Source organism: Dromaius novaehollandiae, chromosome 10 (genome assembly GCF_036370855.1).
Source record: "Dromaius novaehollandiae isolate bDroNov1 chromosome 10, bDroNov1.hap1, whole genome shotgun sequence".
In the NCBI taxonomy this organism is placed as follows: Eukaryota; Metazoa; Chordata; class Aves; order Casuariiformes; family Dromaiidae; genus Dromaius; species Dromaius novaehollandiae.
The window spans coordinates 21766683-21788571 of NC_088107.1; the positions used below are offsets into that span (position 1 = coordinate 21766683).

At 39.2% G+C, this 21889-nt stretch overlaps 1 protein-coding gene across 6 annotated transcripts in view; it reads right to left on the minus strand.

The window, feature by feature from the left end:
- SCAPER (S-phase cyclin A associated protein in the ER) overlaps positions 1-21889 on the minus strand; it is a 193762-nt gene that overhangs the window by 16796 nt on the left and 155077 nt on the right. For 5 of the 6 annotated variants that reach the window (XM_064517566.1, XM_064517565.1, XM_064517564.1 and 2 more), the window contains exons 27-29: positions 20536-20691; positions 9589-9826; positions 5715-5864 (exon numbers count right to left, since the gene is read on the minus strand). In XM_064517566.1, the coding sequence (XP_064373636.1) occupies positions 5715-5864; positions 9589-9826; positions 20536-20691 (544 nt within the window). The remainder of the gene's footprint in view (positions 1-5714; positions 5865-9588; positions 9827-20535; positions 20692-21889) is intronic. The other variant, XM_064517568.1, reaches the window with a different exon arrangement.

Below are 21889 nucleotides of genomic sequence, written 5' to 3' on the forward strand. Positions count from 1 at the left end.
ATGTTTTTTGAAAGGTTTAGAGAACTCAGTGGACAACCTCAACATGAAATCTACACTCCTAAAAATACCTCCTCCGAAAAGAAACTGCCAGAATCAGAACAAAGTGATTTCAGATACTATTTACTTACAAATATGGGCAGTAAGTAGGCAAAAATTATGGATTCTTGAATGTTTACACTTGTGGTATACTTTTTAAAAATTCCACCTACCAGATCAAAATGGATCCAGTCACAGCATAGCCCCCAAAAGCAACATAAATAATGAAAATTTAATGATAGCCTCTACTAAAAACCTCTAAATAACCATTCTTTCAAGTCTTCCTGTCTATTTCTGATTTTCACGACCATATTATCCCATTTTAAAAGTATTTTTCTTGCTCTTGCTACATACTAGAGGAAACTGGCTACGTTCTGAAACTCAGCACAAGCAGAGCACTGTCAAATGCACAGAATAACTTCTCTACACAAGTAAGGCAACTTTTCATCTAAAGTCTCTTTGCAAGTGCCCCTTATAAGCTATGGGCATTTGTAACCATATTTAGGATAATTGTCATATGCATATATATACATATGTGATATATACGCACAAACTTTAAGTTAATAAAGTTATTCTGCTTAACATGGAATAAAGTGTACTGTTATTTTATGATAGAAATACTATCAGCCATGTGGAAAGAATGTAAAAAAAATCAGAAAACGAAACTATAAGTCAGTCATTTAAAGCAAAGAAGAGGAAAAAAACTCAGAGTATGAAACCTTTCTTGTGGACCATCTACTGTGTTTTGTTTGTGTTGGAAAAGAGTAATAAATTTCATGAACCTTTCAAAACTGTGGTTTCCATACTACACTTCAATCTTTTTAAACATTATATTTATTATACCTTGATTCTGCTGTGTGTCGTTTGGTATTTTTAAGACAGGAGAAATTCCACTCCCAAAATATCCTGTAATCTTATTGTTCCTTATTCCTTTAACTGGAGCAAGATGGCATGCCTGAAACATGTTTTACAATAAATTTTCCACAACTAGATAGCACAGATAAATTTCTAGTGAGTGAGTGATATCATTAAACTTAACTCTATGTGCTTCTACTTTCAAAATATGGATTATTAGATATTAACATTTAAATTTGTTATGACTTGACAATAAAAATGAAGTACTTTGCTGTTGGCATGACTGTCTAGGGATAAAAGTGAGGAAAGGTTTTGAAGGACAGATAAATAAGCTTTTATTCACTCAACTCACGCAACTGGAAGACAAACTTTAGTGGATGAAATCTCTTCTTCAAGGATATATGGTTTGTGCATCCAATTTTTTCCAGTTATATTGGTTACTCTAATAAAAGTTCTTACTTCTATCTACAAACCCTAATTTTATAATGGAAATTTTAAAACCTGAACTACTTTCCCCCTAGTTCTTTCACAGGGATTTTATGTTCTGCAGTCTAATAACAATATTTTTCAGTTTGGCAATAGAGATTCTTACAGAGCACTCTAAATACAAGTGTCAAAGACTGAATGAACAAAAGCATTTTTTTTTTTTTAAATACATGCCTAACAAGACACATGTACCATGCAACAACTGGGGCCTGTCATGCAAGATCCTGAGTCTGAGGATCTGAACTGTGAAGACTTTTCACATGAAAAATGCACTCTAACTACAATGAATATGGAAAGATTTTTATTCCCAATACAGCAATGCAAAAGAAGCCAAATCATCTGTCATTCATGTTAATTTAATTATGAGACCACATTCAATTATCCAATATAATATGCAAATAAAGTGACAGTTGACAGCGCATACTAATTATATTCATTATATTAATTAAACCAAAGCAGAAAGGGAATAAAAATGTAATGAAATAGAAGAATATCTTTAATTAACAACAACATTTTAATTAGAAACTGTAATCCTATAGTCTGATAAAGTATGATTGGCTTATTCAAAGATAGGACATTATTTTTATTACAGTTTTGTTTTACATGTTCATCCTTACTATCATGGGACCTGTTTTCTTACGCTAATAGATTAAATGGTGGCAAAAAAAGAGAATCAGTTTCCTTGATCATACTTCATGCAAAGCAGAGGCCTAATAAAGCCGAGTTACACTGCAGCATGATTACAGAACTCCCTGTCCTGTAAAACGCAAGCTGTCTAACTCTATAGTATACAAAGGTTCACGTGCCGATACAAAACAGACAGTGTCGCTTAGTCTTGACTAATGGTGTTAAAGCATTTAAAATATTAAAAGAAACACTCTCTGCTTTCTGAAATTTTTAGGTTCATAAGTGATTTATTTCTTCAGTGACAGGAGCTGTCCTAAAAACGCTCTATGACTGTTAAAACAAAATATGAAAAAAGGAAAGGAATATTACTAATATATTATATGTGGGCAGAGTCAGCAAAATCATAGCCTTTTTAAAATAAACAGAGCAAGCACTACCAAAACAGGGAGGAATGCATTCCTTCGGGATCCACTGTCCTCCTCGCCGCTGCGCAGGATCAGCTGGGGCTGGGGCCAAGGGCTGCGGGTGGGGAAGCAGCGACCGGGAGCCCAGCCGCCGTCTCGCCTCTGCGGGCGCGCGCGTGCGGGGACCCGCTGCGTGGCCCCGCTCCCATCCCCAGCTCCTGGAGCTCTACTGAAATATGAACCTCGAAGCCATGAGAGAAAAAAGACCTTTCCCTTTTAATTTGCCACTCAACTAAGCGTAAAGAGTTTTACAGATATTGTAATAAAACCAGACAAACCTGTATTACATTAAATGATTAGGGTATGATGCTCCTGGTAGATTTTCTTCTATGAATGTAAAATATTTAGGAAATTGCCCTTTTATTATTTTGACTGCACAGTGGCAATAATTCATTTAAATCACAGTACTACTTCAAAAGGTCAATGTTGAGGTTGACAGACTGTAAAATTTCCTTTTCAGAAATACATCTATTCTCCAAACTGAGACCTGCAAAATTTTGAATAATTAATTCTTTACCCCAGTATTTCTTTTTGGACATTTTATCTGTCCTCATGGGCAGACAAAGGAATCACAAAAGGCACACTGAAAGCTCTCAACAACTGTTTCTTTTGAGAGTAAACAGGAATGAAAACTTAAAATTAGTAAGAGGGAATACAAATTTACAGAGGAAAAAACTTGCTACCAGGCTCTATGAATATTTGGTTTCATAGGTAGTCTGGTGTATCTATTTTTATTTTGCAGCTCTTTGCAGAAGCTCAAGTCTACTGTTTGAAAGCTTTCACTGTGAAACCAATCTTTTATTTTTAGTAGGACTCTGCAGATGATCAACAATGAAAGAAAAAAATTTGGAGCTCTGAACAAGTAATAAAAAATCAAACCATAAGTGAGTGAATAGAAAGCACTGCCTTTTTCCAGAAAGGCACTATGTCAATATTGGAAGTCACAACACTAACAACACCTGAAAATAATGACTGCAAGCAAGTTCCATGGCCTGCCCTGTAGTAAAAGAAAAAAATACCGGGTTTATAATCTTCCCAACATTTTGCAAGTACCTGAGTGAGCGACACTGAAGTTTTGCAGAACTTCAGCGATGCTATTAGAATAGCACAGGCACCACTCCCCTAGGAGTACAACCGTAGGGCTGAAGAGACACAGGTGGACGTACAAGCTTCTACGCTGATCAGACCTCTCCATCACCTTCCATTTGTTAGTTCTCATCAAGTACTGAAACACAGAACTGCTTTCTTAAACAAAAACCTAAACAGAAACAGCATTTTCTCAATTAAAAACTTACACACTATGAATGTGAGAAATTAAATAAGAAGTATGCCACAACATCTCTGGAGACAGTGCCACCAGAGCAAGCCATCTCAGAAGACTGCTTTTATTATCTAAAAAGCACTGACACGCTGTGGTTGTTTCAACAAAGACCTAAGCTGTTCTTTCAGAGCCGTGGAAGCTATCTTTTAATCTTGAAAATTAACCCAGTTCAGGGGTAGATTGGTGATGGCACATGACCTCAACCACAGGGGCTCAGGCTGAAGGCTTCGAGCCACGCCGAACGCGCAGCCGGGCAGCGTGCCCGCGGAGAGACGCAGCAGGCGCACGCTTAGCCACCGCCCGCCCGCACTCACCCTCGCCGTCTGCTGCCCTGGCGCTGCGCCCGCTCGCGGGCTCGGACCCTGGCCCCGGCACCAGCGCTGAACAGCGACGGGCTGCTAGAGCTGACGTCCCCGGGAGGAAATCCCTCTCCTCTCCTATTCCTGGCACTTTTAGAGCTGCATGTTCTCGTTCCAATGAATCACATCTGTTTATACTTGTGTGCCAGAAAAGACATTTTTTAAACTGCAGAGAAAAGACAACATTGTTTGCTGGCACTTCTGGATGCCAGCGAGACCAGCGCGGAGCAGCAGGGATCAGGAAATCGCAGCAATATCACACAGATTTGCAAAATGAACATCTTAAAAAATACTGCCCACAGGCCATCCCTGTTCCCGAGAGACTCTAGACCACAGTTTCTCCTGGAGGGGCCCGAGGCCCAGCAGCCTGTCCCCGGAGCCAGGCAGCCTCGAGATCCCGAACGGGATTTGGCTCCATGGGGCAGCAAGGCTGCAGCATCCTCCCTGAGGCTCTGGCCAGAACCACAGAAGCATTGCTATATAATTATATTATATAATTATATAATATTTCTGACAGCATTGTCAGCCTTAAGATATAATGTTCCAATTATAGTCGACAACTGTAGGATCATGGTCAGGCAGCTTTTGTTTAAACCTTTGTTGGTAGTGGAAACATTTCTTTCTTCTGCTCTTCAGCTTAACTGAGGGGACTAAGCTTCTTGTCCTGAACACCCTCCACCCCCCAAATTTAACAGAAGTCGGCACCAGCTGTTACAAATATGGAGAGATAACAAAAGAAATAATGTCATAAAATATAACAGCCTGTTGAATCACACCAAAGATGAAGGTAGTATAATGCAGTTTTTACTCATCCAGAGTCAAGTCGACATACTCAAAAATACAGACCAAGTGCCAACTTCTGCCTTGACCTGCCTGCTGAGGGGCTGTATGCAAATCAAGGAAACTGAGAGTTTTAAGACCAAAGGATTTGAAACAGTTTTGAAGTTTCACATCTGGATAATTTTATAAGCTATTCTTTCCAGTATGAGAGGTCATTCAATCCATTAACAAAAGTGGACAACAGTCAAGGAAGCTGGAGGGGGATTTCCACTGTTTGTTTGAGAGAACATGTGTTTTACTACCAAAGATGCAAGTAAAAGGACAGCTTAAACTTAAATGAGCTCTCTGGGTACTCCAGGGAGTTGGTGACACTGGCATTCGAGGACATGACTTTACTGAACACTGCAACACAGTTTAAAAAGCTACCTGAGCTGGCTTTAAAAGGGTTTGCTTGACTACCACAGCCATCTAACCAAGCTGTATTGGAGTTCACCTGGAATTTAAAATATCAGTTAAGTCTGTCTGGGCGGCGAGTAAGGCTAATTATGATCAACGCAACGTCACCATCATTGTGTGCATACAAACACAGAGTTTGCTTAGGGCCACATAAAACGCGTGTTTTTGTGCTAAGATGCAACTTCAGCTTGTATTGGCAAATGCGTATATTTGTGTTCATAAGGAACCTCAAGGGCTTCAAAAACAACGTTGAGGGGACTACAGTTTTTGTAGGATCCATGACTAAATGTGTGCATGATAACTTCTGATCCCATTTTCCATTTACCTTACCTGATTATCCATGTTGTTTACAGTAAAATAGCCCACACAAATAATGACTTCATGTAGCAGTCCTTCACAGGTATGCTGGGAGCAGTACCACAGCAGCGAGCTGACGATGTGACGGAACGCAAGGGACAGTCCTTCAGCACCCACAATAGACTGAAAAAACCCCAAACAGAAATTATAATCTAGCAGTATATTATAGGAATTACATGAATCACACATACAGCAAACATATGTACTTTTTTTTTTGCACAAGTGTTATGTTCATTGTTACAATTAGGTTTTTTGGAAGAAGTCAGAATCAGCTCTCTTACTTCATTCAGTAACTTATTAGCACAAAATGGATTATAATATTAAAAGTCACAAAATGAAAATAAGTTCAAATTTTAGAAGAACACAAAAAATTGGATTCTGCCAGATGACATTCAGTATAGCATTAGGTTGACCATTTCATTTGACAAGCATAACATGTTCTGGGAAAACTTAAGGCTAATAATATTTCTTAGTAATAAGCAAAAGAGGACAAATCATTTTTTGCAAAATAGCAAAATACATTTCTCATTAATACCCTGTATGTTCTGAATGGAGAAGATTAATAACAACTAATAACTTTTCAAACATTGAAAAAAGTTAGAAACATCCAAAAGAGAAGACTCAGCTGCAAGGCTTTTTGGGACATTTTTAAAAAGTAGGCAAATTGCTGTAATGTGGAGATTCAGAATTAGATTTTATCTGTGCAGCCTACAGCCTCTATTTAATAAACATGTCAAACAGACAGAACGACACAAGGTCAAAGGGGAAAACTTTAGCATAAGGAAGGAGCATGACAGTCTCCTAACTCTAAAGAAACAGCAGTGCAGGCCTCGGAGAAAGTCTCTTTCATTTCATAGTTTTCTTGATTTTATACCTTGCAGTCTGCATTAGGCACATATACATATATCCCAAACACTAGTGTAGTTTAGCTGTAGTGTACTCAAAAATCTAGGCAGGTAAAGTACAAACCTTGGCAGTTAAAACAGGTTCAGCTCCAGATACTTTCCATGTTGAATTGCAAGAATTCTGGTAAGTTAGGATACTTCCAAAATTTAACACGCGCTACAGTGACCATTTACTGCTTTAGCTCATGTGAATGCCACGTTCGGGGATCCGGCCCTCATTCAATTAGCGCTGTCCACACACGCTGTGACCTGGCACTCTGTGTTTAACCTTCCCTGATAACAACAGGTCAGAGGGCACCTGAGTTTGTGTATAAAAGTTAAACTAATTTTTCAAGGAAACTATGCTTCCTTTTTAGCCAGAATTAATATCAGTTCAGGCTCCTGTGTTATTTCTCACTACCATCTTTCAATTGTTTAGACTGTCAAATTAAATGAAATATATACCCATGAGCCATCTGTGCTAATACAAACTCTAGAATACCAGACTTCTTCTGTTAATCAAAAAACCCCTATTCTGTAGTCTTACTAATACATGATAAAACTATTCCTTAGAGATAATAATCAGGCCATATATAAACCACATCTTTTCCCTCTGCTTTCTGGTAGCCTGCTATAGTCCACAAGGTCAGGATGGAGGGTAATCTGCCTCAGGTGTATGTTGATTTTTTAACACTACAGAAACAAGTCATATTAATATAATGAAACAGGTAGCTGCTGGGACTACACCAAAAACAACATTATGTCTACAGTTCAGTAAGGCTATTAAACAGATTGTTAAAGAATAGTGAATTGAAACTGTCTAGAAATGGCTGCTTAGCACAACTTATATAAAGCTTGCTTAGCTAGATTTGCTGAAGCCTTAGGCCGAGCGTGGGAAAAGTAACTTTACTTAGTTTAGAATCTTTACTTAGTTTAATAAAAAATCGTGCCTCAGAGCTTGTTCAGGCTGGGAAAATAAGGGAGCCACACACAGTCTGCGCACCTATGTCACCGACTCCGAGAGGGAAGACGCCAAAACAATGGAGAAAAATAAGACCTTGGGAGACAACCGCCAGACCCAACAAAAACAGAGGTACAACCGTCATCAGAGACTGCAAAAAACAAGAATAAGGAGAAAAACAGCCTGCCTCAGAATGACGATGAGACCCAATGAGGAGCAGGAGACCCCAGACCAAAAAATTATTATTGGTCTAACTATCGCGTGAGGGGTGGGAAATGTAAGTCGAAAAGACTATAATTACCCAGAATTTGTTTATGTTAGGGTCCCTCTTCGGAGGCACCCAGCTCAAGCTGTATTTACGGCATGTGCGTGATTAAAATTATCTGATTTGTTTTGATCTGACTCTGAACTTTTCTGCGGGAACCTAGGGTCGAGCCCTGTTATGGTGGCCGACAGGCCTAATCTCCATAACACAGATGCTTCACTGAATGGAGACCTGCATCAATGAACTGAGCTAATGCACACGGGTTCACTGTCTGTGACACTGTACGCAATAATTATCTTACACACTTTTATGTAGAACAGACTCACGTAGTTAGACCAGAGGATGTGGGATTTAATGTTGGTTGTTAATGCTCAGATATGATGGTAGTTGGTAGAGTGACAATTACGGACAGCGTAAGAGGAACCTGACATGTTTTACGAATCAACAGTATTTTCTTGAGATATTGTAGGACAGCCCTTCAGCTGGGGCAGTTTTCCATAGTCTCCCTGACTGGTCTGTAAGCTGCAACTATTCCAAGTCCAGTTTTACTCCTTGGTGTATACGTGTAATATCTGCATCAACAAATAAACATCCATTTCCAAAACCAAGGGCTGCTGAGCATGCTGTAGAAGAGTGCTACACTGAAACATTTGACTTACAGAAAGAAAAGTGAGTTAGTTGTGCATGGTAAGAGTTATTTCATGTGCAACTCCAGCAACTACATTGCTTCGGTGCCCCATGAAAGCTGACTGGCCTCGATCCTGCAGCTCACTCTACACAGACGAGCATTGCCATGTGCGGATCGCTCGTTGCTGTATCAGAGATACTAAACACCCTAAAAATCAAAGTCAACAAACAGCAACTGAAGGAGACATACTAAATTTTTTTAAGCATGCAAAGTTCTTGCTAACTTTAATGCATGTCAGATGGAGCCTGTGGTACAACTTGTATACAAATTACACATTAAATGAAACAGAAACCTATTTTGATGAATTGTACAAGAATGATGTTGCTAAATAATGTTTTGCAAAGCAATGCTTTTTGACAGGTGTTTTATATTAACAAAACAACAGCTTTGCCAATTTATCTGAGAAATATATTAGTATTTACATTTTCTTAGTAGGGCAAAATGATTCACTTACACTATGAATCTCTTTCCACAAAAATATGTAAGAAGAAATGAGACTACTATAAAATAGTTTTTGAAGTTTTTGTGAATAAAAATATGAAGAGTTAAATTTCCAAAGAGATTTTGTCAACAAAATTGTACTTGAATGAAAAATGTTGATATCAGGTGATTTTCAGCTTCAGTTGTGTAATCTTAAATGCAAGCAGCCACTGAAAGCACCGGAGAACGCAAATCATCGTTGTGATGTAAGTCCTTTCACAGTACAAAAACTGCTTTTTGATTTTGATGACAATTTTTTTTATATATTTTGGGGACTTAATAAATATAAAAATTACTAGGCTGACAATGAGTATTTTTCAATAGAAAAGGTAATAGAGCATATTCAGCATTTCATGTATTCTCAATTTTCACCTTTTGGTTAAAAACCTCTTTCATTAGCCATAGTTACAGAGTGGAAACAACAATAATTTGCAATTTTATGCATGAAAACAAACAATCCATGAAAGTTCCCTAAACAAAGACCTCAAAAATGACAAAACTTAGTTCAAGAAAACATATGCAATGATTAAAATTTTCCCTCTGAACATGAGTTTTCAAAGAGCGCTTACCTGAAAAGCAGGCAGATCAAGAACAGCAAAACTATTGAAGAAACGTAAACTCTGGATGGCGACCTGGATGGTGCTCTCGGCGTAGCTGTCCTTGGGACTCGCCGTGTTTGGATCGGAAATGGTCCCGTGGAAGAGGACGCAGTAGAGCATGTGCAAGACTCCCACCAGATCTGTAGACTGAAGAACGGCCGTTAGTCCTGTGGGATCCTGGCGCGTATTGTCAAATATGTTCCAAGATCTGTCAAAGAAACATTAAACCGTCTAAACAGGATACGAGCATCCAGGGAGAATGCTTTGCATGGGGAGCTAGGATTTCTGATGCGTCAAATGGGGGAAACCAAGCAAAAGGAAAGTTAAAAAGGAAAAAGCTGACGTCTAATGTGTCATGAAACCACAACAGTTCCACAAAATACTTTCCCTAATCTGAGCATCATCTCGTGCTCTCTTTAATTGCAGCGTAGTTGTATTTTAAATATCTCTCTCCACACACACTGGTGTCTTTGATTCCCAAATGGGTTCACGATACCAGAGCAAGACCACACGGAAGTTCAACAGCTTTAAAGCCAGAGGCCTGGGGCACTTTTTGGGGCTCCGTGCAAGCCTCTCCTGCAGCTCAGCAGCCTCCACCCCCCTTTCTCTCCGTAAGGAGTAGCTAGCAGAGGTGGGAGAAGGCCCAAGAGACTCCTCTCGCCCTCCGTGCCAGGCAGCAGGCACTGCAACAAATTACCTACCTAAGCAGCAGAAGAGGTTACTAGGACCAGACGATCTTAATCATAAAGTTCTGCAGGAATTTAAGAATGATGGGTTTGAGCAGTTAACAAAAACATGCTATTTCTGATTTTGGTCAGATGCTATTATGGAAAACCGTACGGTAGCAAAGCATAAGTATGAAATGGTCGAGGCAAAAGAGCACAGCTTGCGCAAATGGAAACCAGGCGGCTTTGGGATCTCTGGAGTAGGCAACTAAAGTAATGGATATAGGAAAATTTTTGATTGTCTGGAATATTTGGAAGAATAGACAGATAACTCAAGATGTTCCTTCTATTCTCACATCTAAACTTTCAAAAGCATTTTACATAATCCCTCAATGACTTGCACAGATTCTATTTTTTCGCATTATTAATAATCCAGAAAATGACATAGGACAGTAACTACTACAGAAAATGCAAGACTGTGACTACCCTGGAAGTAAATTAGGAAAGCTGGATGAATGTGTGTAGGCTGGCAAATACAAAATAAAGTATACAAATCACTGAACAAATTTTACATCCTATGTGTTCTAATCCTAAGCCATCATGTAAAGCACTTGAACCTCATCAGGGAAGCTTGATGAAATCCATCATTTAGTCTATAGTGGCAACCAAAGGAAACAATAAAATACTGAGATACAGTCAACAGTAACACTGAAAATATGGTATGCGCACATCAAAATCTGGCTACTTTGTTTCCATCTTAGAAAACAGAAAGAAAGAGAAAGAATGAAGAAAAAAGAGATCCAGAAAGAAAGAATCGTCAATACTATTGAATTAAAAGAGACTACAGAGATTGAGTCTGTTTCTTTTTTTTAAATAATGAAGGGAAACTATAACAGGTGATATGAGACAGAGCAAATGTCATAGGAGGACAAATTAGGCAAGGGTAACCTTTCCCTTTCTCATAACAAATAAAAATAAAGTAAATGGGGAAATAGTAAATATAAACAGAACTGGAAAGAAGAACTGCATTTTAAAACAATCTCTAACTTTGAGGACCTCAGTTTAAAAAAGAAAATACTAGACATTTAGAGGACTGCGAACATTCCTGTTGACCAGAATCAGTAAGGAGCTTTTCCTTGAGCAGGACTGCTCAGTAGGGGAATTTCAGTATCTAAGTCAGGAGCACCCGGCACCCCTCACTGCTACGGACACGGCACTGCTCTCCTCACATCCCTGCTTTGGTCCACTAGAGTTTCCAACACAAATCCTAGGTAGGATGACTAACTGCTTTTTGTGATATAGACCCTTGTCTTCAGTGGTGCAAACTGAAACTGTGAACTGAACCACCATCGGCCTTTGGTTAACATCATCTGGTTCTGTGGTTTTCTCATTTTCTAGGAAAACAAAAAAAGGAAATAAGAAAGCACCACCTCACCCAACAAAACCAGCATCTATCAATGAGAAGTTTTACTTCTAAGAGAAAAACTTTCTTCCTTGGATGAGAAAGAGAGAAGCAGGCAGAGTGGAACAACAAACCTGCATATTCCACATCCCAAAGAATATCCTTGTACCAATTTCAAATACAGTTTAAATATTTAAAGAGAATGAAAAACAACAGTTACATGCAATAGCATCTTAACAGCTACCACAGCAAACTTCAAAGCTAGTATCCTTATGGATTTTCTTGTGAATACAATTCTTCTAAGGTAGTACGAGCAGGCACTAAATACACTGATGGTACGTGGTGGCTTTAGAGCCGCAGGCTGGCGGGCAGGGATGTGCGATTCCCCCGGGCTCCCCGCTGTGCTCCCGAGCACCACCGCTCGGCAGCTGCGTGGGGACCGCGTTTCCACGTCTGCTGTGCGGAGGCTGATCCGCTGCAGGGGAAGGAGGTGGGACGCAGGAGACTTAAGGAGGTTATTTTAGCTCTCGGGCTCCTAAGTACCTCTGCACCTGCTTGAGAGCCTGCGAGGGCTCTTCTCTCGGCTCTGTCTGCCTTCAGTGCAAGTAAAGAGCAATACGATAGCGTCTGGGCTGTAGACAATTTACACCATGAGCGTGTCGTCTGCTTTTATTACTCTTCTTTCACATCTTTACATTTAGAAAGCAGTTACTCAGATGATTCATTTTTGCTTTTTATCAGTTAGATCACATATGTAAGGAATGATTTTCTTCTGAAATTAGTGTTTATGGGTACCATTTCTTTTAAAGTGCTTCCTATTTACAGCCTGTGATTAGCCAAGGTTACTGAAACAAAGCTTTAGGTACAGCATCTGCCACTACTACCTCAAGAATTATTTAATGTCCAGTCCTATTTCAGGGATAGCTATGTTATGCAAAATAACCACAAGACTGCGTAATTGCTTCATAAATCTTTGAAAGCAGAAATCACATTTTCAGATACAGGACGAACAAAAACAAAGTAAGGGTGTCCATTTTCCAACGCTGTGTTGCAGACGACTCCGCTCCTGTCACTCACCACCAGATTACTTCCCTTCCAGCTCGGCAACTTAGAAGTCTGCCCGGAGCTGGAGACTAATGTGTCTGAGTTTATTGTACAGGTTCCAGCACGGGGGGCTGTTTAATACAGACTGCCTTTAAGAACCAGCTGGGACTCTCAAGCATCTTTTGAAGAAACTGTGCCACAAACCTAGCTGTGGCAGCTTCACAAGCCTGTTGGTGTAGAGGTCTTTCAAAATATACACAATGATATTTCAAAAACAAGTCGAAAGAAAAAAAACACAATGTTTACAATTATGATTTGATGCCATTTACCTACTGCAAAAAGCGAACCACAAACATTCAGCCTGTGGTTTGCAACACTCACGACAATCCTCACATCTACTCTGCAAAGAATAAAAGAAGTGAAAAAACCACTAGAGCTCTCAGTTTGTTTGGAGCGGGGTTACGCTGCTCAACAGTTTATGACATTACTTTCCTTTTCCTATGTCTGGACTCTGTGCACAAAATCTTCATTTTGAAGCTCTGTGGTCTTTAACTGAGTGTGTTTAAATGGAGTCGGCAGAGAGACACTTCCTGAAACATCACCCCAACTTTCCAGCTTTGTGCAAGGCAGATTCCTGGCGCGTTGCTTCGGTCCCTGCTGGAGCGCTCGCCCGGCTGCCAGCAAGGCACTCGCGCCGAGGGCGACAAAAGCAGGGCGAGCTAACAGCTCCTGGACCACCGCTGGGCACTTTTAGGACTTTGCTTCGTGTGTCTGTGAGCCCCTTAGGACAAAAAAAAGTTTTTTGATGCCCAGTTATTTATTGTGCAATATGCAGTAGCCAAAGTGTGCTAACTATCACTTAACTACACTCAAGTAACTAGAATATTTAATTCCGTAGTTGCATGTGATAGCACAGCACCTTTTGCCAACTAGTATTTCTTAATGTCAATTCTATCTTAGGTTTTTCAAAACTATACAACAGAAAAACTATCAGCTGAAGAATGTTCATGATCAAATGATAACTCCAAATTAATTACTGTATACAATACCTCACAGCAATTTTGTGTGACTACATGCAATGAGAAGACTGACCAATTTTACCATAGGTTAAAGTTAGCTTACTTTCAGCTCTCACTCCATCATTACTTTTAAACAGTCCCATATGAAAAAGCTTATACAGCTGGATGGAATCCTTTTACTGTTTTTTGCTGCTCCGGAGCAGCGAATGAATCAAAATATATATATAAAAAAAGTCAACTGCAAAATTCACTTAAAATGCAAGCATTATTTTTTCACAAAAAAAGACAAGGAAATTTAAAGTTATACCACAGGACAAAGCTATTAAAAAAAAAAAAAGTCATTCTGTCTGCTAGGTTTGGCTTGTAAAAAAACTACTGTGGAATTGAAGGAACTGTTAGAAATGTTTATTTTTGATTTTGCCTGTATTACAGTTAATTTGTACCTGAACAGGCCACTGGCTGCTGTTGCTTTTAACTGTCAGTTATAACCACTTTAAGCCTAAATATTTACCATAAAAAGGTAAAAGACGTTATTCATACTGCTTGTGGGCTGTAAAGAAGAAAAAAAAGTATATGAGATATGGGAAAATAAAGCATGAACCTTCATGTCTGCTGCTGTGAGCGTTTGTAAAACAGCAAATTTCATACATTTAGCAGATTTCAAAACCTTTTTAGTCAAATGCAGGCCCAGTGAAAATTCAGTGATAACTGAAGTAAAAACAAACAAACAAACCAAAGTGAGCAGGTAAAAATACAAATTTGCCCTATTTCTGAAGTCAGCGAGCAGAGCAACAAGTGACTAGAAGAAAAGAATTCTGCAAATAAGCTCATATTTGAGCCAACGGGAAAACATACACGTCACGTGCCAGTATACACGTCTTTTCCCAGTATTCACTAGCACTGCAGCATTTACATTTCACTTTGATTGTTACCAGCTATCAACATGAAGCCTCTGAAAACGAACATGTGGTTTATACCCCCAGACCACGGCTCTCTCCAACGCCTTTCCAATTCAGCACACGGCAAGCAGGCAGCAGCTGACGGCCAAGTAAGAATCTACGCTGAAGAGAAGCAACATTTACAAAATTCCTGTCTCTAATTAGGACAGAAAAATAGGTGAATATTTGTATTATAGTCAAAGAAGCTACAGGTTCTTAAAAAAGCTTACTGAAAGGCAGGCAATCTTCACCAAGGGCTGCCACTACGATAATCAGATGCTGCCATAAAGGAGTCTCAAGAACGGGTACAGGGTTCAGATGACTTACAAAAAAGGTTACAAAAATATGAAAATGGGGATATAGCAATCCCGGGATAGAAAGATACTAACCAGTGATACTTCATTGCTTAAAATACACCACTATTCACTATAAACAGGAATGCTATTACAGCCTGATGAGAAACAGCATACTCTGCAGAACAAGTACAGAACTACAATTTCGGCAAGCGTCAATATGAACAAACTATTTATATTTGAAAACATATTGCTTTAAAACCTGACTGAGCTAACAAGCAGACAAGCCTTTTTAAGGGCATACATTATAATGTTTGTATATTTGAAATATATACTCTTGATTAAAAACATCAAGCCAAATGGAAACATATGTTTTCAAAAGGCTTAGAATATAATTTTTTTTTTAATATTAGGATTTAAAAACTACCATCCGTATTTCTGTTTCTGAATTATTTCATTTAGATAAAGATGTCAAAATAAAGAGGGAAGATAATAATTAAAGGAGTATAAATCAGTATTTAGCATCTGTCAGACCTTGTTACAATTCACGTTATCAAGCTAGGAACTACAGCACTGCATAACATGGGTGACTTGAAACATTTTAGTAATTTCAGGAGTAAATTTTCACTAGTTCACAGTACTTGCTGGATCTGCTCCCTGTTGGAAGTGGTGAGAAGCGTAACCAGTATTCAAGCCGACTACTTGCATCCGACTCACCACCCAGCAACCAAAACAGGCATGATCTCCACTACGGTAATAAATCCGCGACCGGCCCAGCCCAGCCCACCTCCTCCCCTATCTGTGACACGACGTTCGCTGTCTTTCTGGACCAAACCCTAGGTAACTGCAGCATTCTGCCCCGGCAGCTGGTAACCACAGCTTCTTCAGCTGTTGACAAAGATTTATACGTATGCCCACACTGTTTCGAGATAACACCTAATGTCACAACTTAGCTCCCTACTGCTATGACTTTCTGCCTTCCCGGCACATCAGTGAGGAGCTCGCAGACGTTCCTAACACCAAGGCAATGGCAGAGCTTTCTAAAAGTTGATGTCCCAAGAAGTGCCTTGATTTGAGGGACTACTATTTGCAATGCTATGCTTAGGCACAACGCACTTTCCCCTGTGTGCCTGCGTTAGCCTGCCGCACTGCTCCTGGGGCGAAGGGCCCGGTCCCTCGGCGGCTAACCCCGTCGCTGCGCTGCCGCCGGGAACTCAGCTCGCCCAGCTGCTGGCGCTTCTTCCTCCAGAGATCCCGCACAACTCCAGATCCGTCGCTGGGAGCTCTACTCATTCCCAGCTTTCGTTCGGATCTCACACCTACTGGCGTAGCGTGAGCAATATGCTACATTTTGGCGGAGGCGTCGGCAGACACTGCTAACGGGCACAGGTGAAACGAGGCATTAGCAGGAGCCCTCTGCAGAGGGACGGCCACACTTCTTGGGCAGAAATTTTCCTTCCAGGCACTTACCGAGGAAAAAGGGATAGAGATGTGATGAACACTAGGCTGTACAGGAACAGACATGAACATAAGCAAGATCCTCACTGTACTGATGAAGGACTCGCCATGTATTTTCTTCGCGTTTCATTTCTTAACGTGCCTTACTCACGCTGAGGGGCAGGGAAAGGTAAGCCGGGGCAGCAGGGGAACGTCTTTATTGAGGCAGAACCCGCTCCGAGTTCCTGCCAGCTCACTGCTTTCTGCCTGTATTCACAAGCCAAGGACGCTCCACATGCGCGGTCAGGATTCAAGGCCCCCAAACATGCCTTATACCTCCCCTAGTTACAATAAAAAACTCCTTTGGAAAACGAGGCTATCATCCTGAACACTGTTAAGCACCTGGATTTGGGCACAAATTGCAAGACAGGTTTATATATCCATATCTATTGTTGTTCTGTAAAAAGTCTGTTTAATAATCTGCTTTATTCCAGATTAATAATTCTGCCTACTATTACCCTCAATGGTGAGCAAAAAAAGCTAAGTATTATCAAGTCCACAATTTTCAAGTCTTATTATCAAATGCCAGGTGTCATCTTTTGCTCAGCAAATAGAGAGAGCTTGATATTCACATGCGCATTTTATGGTTTCTTACTGCATACAATAAAAGACAATGACCTATTTTCAGTTCTCATATCTATCTATATTTAAACTCATTAGTGAGAAACAAGCTTTCACCTCCCTTGCTAGCAACGGATGCAACATGGCATAAGATGGGACTTTGAACAGGAGGTGCCAAGTCACCCTCACTGATTCTTACATGAGGATATAAAAATAATCACAGTAAGGTCCACATGGAGTTGCGTACGGTTAATGTTTTCAACAAACAATCGTTTACACATATTACCGAGTGTTTGGAAAATGTGGTATCACATCCACAGCAAACCTTAAATTAAAAGAATCCATCAAGCATTTATTAGCCAGTACCAAAAATGAACATTTGAAAGGTAAGATCAATATTAAAGTTAAATCTTTTTAAAGACCTTGACAATAAATGAAAAGAAAAATCCCTCTCTTATAATGAGATATGTTTATAACATATGTTCAGAATGGATTCCCTCACTTCAATAACTTTTTATGATGTTAAAATTGAGAATTCTTCAATTTATGTTACCACATTAGCAAGATTTTCCTTTACTGTATCTAGCTGCATGATTTTGGACTTTTTTTTTTTTTTTTAAGTCTACCATGGGAATAAAAATGTATCTTAGTTTAATGTATCTAATTTTTATCTTCTACTGTAGATCAGTCATACACCTCATGTAACATTTCATACTGAGATACATATATGATACCATTTGAGACTATTCTCTACTAAACAATATCGTTGTGACATCTTACCTACAACTGATCCAACCTGGGAATCTTAATGAAAACAGAATAAGAACAGTGAAGGACAATACTCTTAAACAAAAGAGGAGGACTGTTAGTCTGCCATGAAGTTCTTGGTGTAGACCTGGAGCCCAAGCACCTGACTGAGATCTCTTCCCTGCCTAGCGTATAAAGGAAAATTTCCATGAAATAACTGTCCAAATAAGCATGCGGTATCAATTTAGAGCTTGGTTTAGACATATTTTGCACACACAAGTTTACATGCACTCAAAAAGTAATTAGAAAAGTTCCTGGGAGAAAGACCCACCAGAGCTACAGGATACAAACACTCCTTCTTTGTATGTGAGAATTTTTAGCTCCAAAAAAATCCTTAGAGGCAGGGAAAACTTTTGGGGGGAGGTATAGCTTAGGCCTTTCTTAATACTTCTTAGAGGAGGTATAGCTTAGGCTTTTCTTAATACTTTTTAGGGATCCACTATTGGCCACTTTAAAGGAAATTAAACTTGTGACCTGGAACAATCCCAGCAAATTATAACAGTTCTCCTTAGCTTTGGCAGCATTTAATGTCTATTTTCACAGATCCACTGCTCTTCAACTTTTTCTCCAATATATACATATATTATTTATTCAACCGTATAGTCCATTCATGCTTTGTTTTCTGATCTGCTCTTTGTCTAACACAAAACAGTATTTCTTTTCATTATTAGTAGTGAAAGTTAGCTATGTGCACTAGCGAAAATAATTATTGTGGTCTTTATAGAAAATTCTGTCATTTTCTTTACAATTATTTTATGTTGCTCTTGTAATAACGGTGAGAGCCTAATACACTAATACCTTTTTTGGCAAAACTTCCTTCGATGCTACAGCGTCAGAGAACTGGTGGTACTTACCAATTCCCTGCCCTCCACACTCAGTAAAACAACTTCAAATGAATTAAGATCAGTAATTAGACAGTTACTCTGAATGTACAGAGTTGTCTAATATGGCATGTTTGCTTGGTGCTCAAGCATGTATAAATTGAGCTGGAGAATCAGAAATACCAGATTCTGAATAGGTTGCACTGCTATCCTACTATCTACCATGAACGCAAGAGGCATCTGTACCTCTCACAAATAAAGGCAGCATTTTGTGCTATAGATCAGGTATTACACAACATATATTATTTTATTGTGACATATTTAAGAATTCACTAAATTTGTGCTCTATTTCGGCCATCTTAATCTGTGTTCAGCAACACCTTTTTCTGTTAATCAGCTCAAATAGCAAGGAGTTATGCAACATGGCATTCGCTCTGCATTCACTTCTCAAATAAGAGCGGACTTAGGGGATGAAAGACATTTAATTTAAACTGCCCTTTTAATTAGTTGCACCACAGCTTCTGATCTAAAGGTGAAAGACAACAGTTTTGAAATCTGCAAGTTCATTCCTCTGGTTTCTTTTCATGCGCAAATGAACCACAGTCAGTCGTGAACAACCAGCACCTTGGGTTAAAATCAAAAGCATTGCTGTTATACGCAGGTACTAAGATCAGACATTTTTGTGCAACTGTGAAGAAAAATGCTCAACCTTCCAAGATTCTTACTCTGCTAAAAAGCACAGATTTTCTTGAAAGAAGCACCTACACAGTGCTATATTATTTTGAGGTACAAAGATCTCTAATATTTTTGGAAGCATATGCCAGCTTCAGAAATTCCAAATGTTATATTATTCACTCATGTGGCCATAACTATTATTTCACTAAGAGAAGGGTGATTCTTTTAGTATGCATTTGAATTTTGGCAGCATTGCCCTGGAATGTAAAATGCCAAGTTGGCAGCTCTCAGAAAGGGAAATTTTAGTAAGTTTGGGTAGTCTCTCTGGGCTCATATTTCTAGTAGTTCTTTTTCCATGTGCCTGTGCCCCTGCAGCAGCTCTTACCTGCAGCCTTGTTCCTTAATTTATATTTTATTAAATCTTGTTCTTCATCACTAGCATCATTTTTCCCTTTCAGAAATTAATTTTAAAGTTCTGTCAGTGTTGTCTTCTTCTGAACTCTAGGACAGTCTGATGTGGTGGTTCTAGTACATTGACCCTGAAGCTTTGAAATCTTTGACTTTAGAAAACACATTCCACCTGGTCAGGCTGTCCTAGAGCTGTAAATTACAGAAGTCCAGATTTGCTGGCAGAAACCCAGGCAGAAACATACCTTGTGCTCATCTCCCCCACCCCCAAAATAGATCTGAGGTTAAGATGAATGAACATTTTGTATTAGAAAATTCCCTGGCAAATCTAATAATAATTTTCTTTACAAAAAATATAATTCCCTTACTGACAGTGGTATTTTAAAGAACAAAAGCTGAGTTAGGCTACTCAAGAGACAAATCAATTAAGAGTTGATTTTAGTTGATAATAAAATACCTCCTGAAGTCCTTAGGACTGGACACTTAAAATTACTAGTGATAAAACTCTCTCTATAATGATGAGTAAGAGAGATAAAGTTTGCAATTCCGATAGATGACTTAAAAGAATCCAGACTCAGTGCAGGTAACTAATTACGGCTCGACATGAAAGGGTGAGCAGAGCAAACTTCCTGCACTGTTTCTTTACCAGTTCTTACTGTGTGATTAAGAACAGTTCTGGTTTCTAACCTATTTGGAAAGCTCACTTCCACAAATGCAACGTTCGCAGGTAGTTACAAAGTTTGCTACCTGTTGAATGTACGAGAGATGACGGACCGAGTGCACCTACCTTCCATTGACAGCAAAACATAGTCGACATATTCCGTGCAACACTGCTGTGGCATTTTGCAGAAACGTGGCTATTTTGGGATTCTCATCGACAGGGCCTTGAACGGAGAGGAAACAGCAACACAACTTGTCTATCAATCCTATGTTCACCACGTAGCTAGAAATGGATGGAAAATTGCATTAAAAATAGTCCCATTCCAGTTCGGATAAAGTAATTTCTACTTCACTACCATCAAACTATACAAAATGCAGGTTATGATTATTTAAACACTCCTTCTAAAAGCATTCAGCAAAACAGTTCAAACTACAGTAACTTCAGATCTGGCTCCCTGTAACTATCAGTAGTTTTTGTTAAGAGATCTGCCTGTTGTAGGATAATTTGTATTATATCATTCAAGAAAGATGAATGTAAATGTTTATTTTACCACAGTCCTAGAAGGACAATGGAATTTTGCCATAGTTAAATGATTTATAATAATCTTGGTAGTTCTGCAACAGCATGACTTCTTTTTAGCATGAAGAGACAAACTTCCTAGGACATGCTAATTCACAAAGACAATGATGTTACCCAGATAACATTTTATTGCAATACGTATATCATAATAACTACTGCCCATCTTTTTTTCTTTTCTTTTTAAAACATCAGCAACAGTTAAGAGACTAACAGAACATGCAGGTAACAACCATCAGCTATCAGGAAGGATCAGAAAGCCTCCTCAGCAGCTCAGCCAAAACTCAGTGCAGACAAAACCCTGGTAGTGACTTTATTCTTCTTACTACTTTTTAAGCCAAAAAGCCCCCTCTTTTTTATTTTTTATTTTTATTTTTTAATTATCAGAGTAGATCAGACCACCATTCTCCCTGTGGCTGAAGCTTCCACTTTAAATTTCCAGTAGCTTGGAAACCTAGGTTAAAAATGTTGTGGTTTGTCCTTTTACATTAACACAAAGATCTGTCTGTCCACACCAAGTTCTTTCACTCTTTGATCATTATTGTCCTGTCCTTTCTGACTGCAGGTACTAATCCTTAACCGCTCTCAAATCCATTTAGTACCATGCACGCAGATCATTTTTCTTCCATGTCACCTATCTTCATGCACTTTCCCTTCTTTACCCCAAACATTCAACTTCTCAGACTTCACTCCTGCTCAGCTGCTCATTCTGCTGACTTGTACGAGATCGACTTTCTCTGGGGAGACAAATATTCCAGCTTCAATCACCTCCTCCTTCTCTTTCTCTTCCGAGTTTCTTTGTGCTTTCTTCCACTCCACCCGTATCAAATGGGAAAAAAGTCTTGTCAAAAATCAGAAAAACTGCTATTATGTTCTTTGCCCACCACCTGACTAAACAGACATG